Raw genomic sequence first — 2,373 nt, forward strand, 5'->3', positions numbered from 1 at the left:
TAGAATAGAGCCCTCAGTCTTTTATTAGGACTTTTTTAGAGTTAATTCTGAGTTACCAGCAATCAAACAACACAGAAATGTAGAGTACAGGAAACCTGACGCTCAAAATGAAAGCTGTAGCAGTTACTCTGTTAAACCAGCAGAAATACACCACTGAATAACAGCACAGATGATGCCTGGAGCAGTGAAGCGTGCTGTCAGTGTGAGTCACTCAATCATTCATCAACATGAGCCAAACACAGGATCATGACGAGCTGTGATGGATTACAGTGCTGGATTTATCATCATCAGTACTGAAGCTGCGTCCTCAAAGTGTTTTGTGTACATTTTTAATAAGATTACAGTTTACAAGTTCAGTTTGTTGAAGCTCAACATTTCTTTCATTGCTGTGTTTCTAATAAATGTTGAGGCAGTGACGTCTGTCTGCCCCCTCATGCTGAAACAAAACTGACTCAGTGCGTGACCCAATAACCGTAGTGTGATCCCAACTGTGAGATCTGTGATCCGTTACACCACTGCTTACTATGGTAGTCAATATTACTGTACATTTACTGTGTGTGTGTGTGTGTGTGTGTGTGTGTGTGTGTGCAGTAAAGTGATGGAGCAGTGTGAGAGCTTTAAGGAGGACCCGATGGACACCAGCAGGTAAAGCGAGAGAAACACCTGCGTGAGGATCTTCACTGTCTGAGAGCAGCGTTCAGGAGAAACACACTCCAGAACACACTACAGTGAGCCCAGCAGAGTGTGTGTGTGTGTGTGTGTGTGTGTGTGTGTGTCGGGCGCCTTTCTGTGTTGCACATGGGCCGCGGCAACAGCTGCGATATCTAGGGGTGTTTTTCTTTGTTTTTATTTGTTATGTGCCCGAGTGTGTGTGTGTGTGTGTGTGTGTGTGTGTGTGTGTGTGTGTGTGTGTGTGTGTGTGTGTGTGTGTGTGAGAGATGGTTCATCAGAGACACAGGATGTGTGCAGATACGTGTGTGTGTGTGTGTGTGTGTGTGTCCAGTATAAGCTTGATGAATCTCCTCATGGTTCTGCTCTCTGTGATCATCAATCGTCTGATGGATCGGTGTGATCAGGACATCAGGAGCATCTCTGGAGGACACCTCTCTCAATGTTCTCTGCATGTTCTCTGGACATTTTCGGGATGTTCTCTGAACGTTGTTGAAATGTTCTCTGGATGTTTTCTGAGCGTTCTCTGGATGTTCTGATGTAAACACTCCTGTGAAGGCTGCCGGCAGTGGACGCTTCATCAGTACAGTGGTTCTCTGCTCGTCTGGAGCTCCTCTTTCTCCTGCGTTGTGTTTTTAATCCTCATATCCTCTTTTATTTGTGCTCTCCTGAAGGTGTGGGAGCGGCGCGAGCGGTCAGACCTGCTTTATCTGCTGTTCAATGTGCCGCTTGTTTTTCTACACCGCTCTGAACTGCAATAAACCCGTGATGTACTGAAGTCAGACGTCTACACAACACTGGCTGTAAAGAGAGATGAATATTCATGATGATGATGATGATAATAATAGTTGTCCAACACTCTGTTCCGCTGGTCTGCTGCTGTCTTCATTTCCTGCTGCTGGTGTTTAGTACAGTATAAACTACACTATAGAGTCTCTGTTTAATCTCATTAAAGGCACAGTTCAGCTGAAAATCAATTAATATTCATAATATGACATTAATATTCAAACCTGTCAGAGTTTTCTCCAGCATTCCTCAGGATATCTTCCTTCGTGTTGAGCTGAAGGAGACTCTCTCAGGAGTGAACATTAGTGAGTGAATGCTGACAGGATGGAGATCTTTATAAATGCTGAAGCGCTCGAGTGTGAGGAGATGATGAGGGAATGCTCATATTTGGGTGAACTGAGTCTACATCATGAATTTAAACAGACTCTTCATTATTTTAGATGTTTAATTATCTGTACTGTACTTCTACTAACGTCTTTCTATTATGAAATGGCCATGTTCAAGGTCTGTTTTCTTTATAAATCAGTGATCTCCTCTGCCTGATGGGTATATGATGTGAAGTGGGTCTCAGACCACACCAGAGGCACTGCGTTACATTACATTTTCCCCACCATGTGCTGAAAACATGACCATTTTCTTGTACCCCAGTGTTTCCAATGGAGTTTCTGCACTCGCCTGCTCATCCTAATCTACGCCAGAGGTGTCCAAACCCGATCCTGGAGGGCCGGTGTGCTGCATATTTCAGTTCCAACCCCAATTAAACCCACCGGAGCAGGCTAATCGAGCTCTTTCAGGGTGTACTAGAATCTTCCAGGCGGATGTGTTGAAGGAAGATGAAGCTGAACTGTGCAGGACACCGGCCCTCCAGGACCCTGTTTAACTATTTAACTGAATGTATTTTAATGACATTACCACATC

At 44.4% G+C, this 2,373-nt stretch overlaps 1 protein-coding gene across 2 annotated transcripts in view; it reads left to right on the forward strand.

Moving 5' to 3' along the window:
- Nucleotides 1-1,532, forward strand: part of zer1 (zyg-11 related, cell cycle regulator) — a 16,682-nt gene extending 15,150 nt beyond the window's left edge. For both annotated transcript variants that reach the window (XM_073934412.1, NM_212901.1), the window contains 1 exon segment: nucleotides 592-1,532. In XM_073934412.1, the coding sequence (XP_073790513.1) occupies nucleotides 592-649 (58 nt within the window). In that variant the 3' untranslated portion in view covers nucleotides 650-1,532.
- The last annotated feature ends 841 nt before the right edge of the window (nucleotides 1,533-2,373 follow it).

The sequence above is a fragment of the Danio rerio genome, chromosome 21 (assembly GCF_049306965.1).
Source record: "Danio rerio strain Tuebingen ecotype United States chromosome 21, GRCz12tu, whole genome shotgun sequence".
NCBI lineage: Eukaryota > Metazoa > Chordata > Actinopteri > Cypriniformes > Danionidae > Danio > Danio rerio.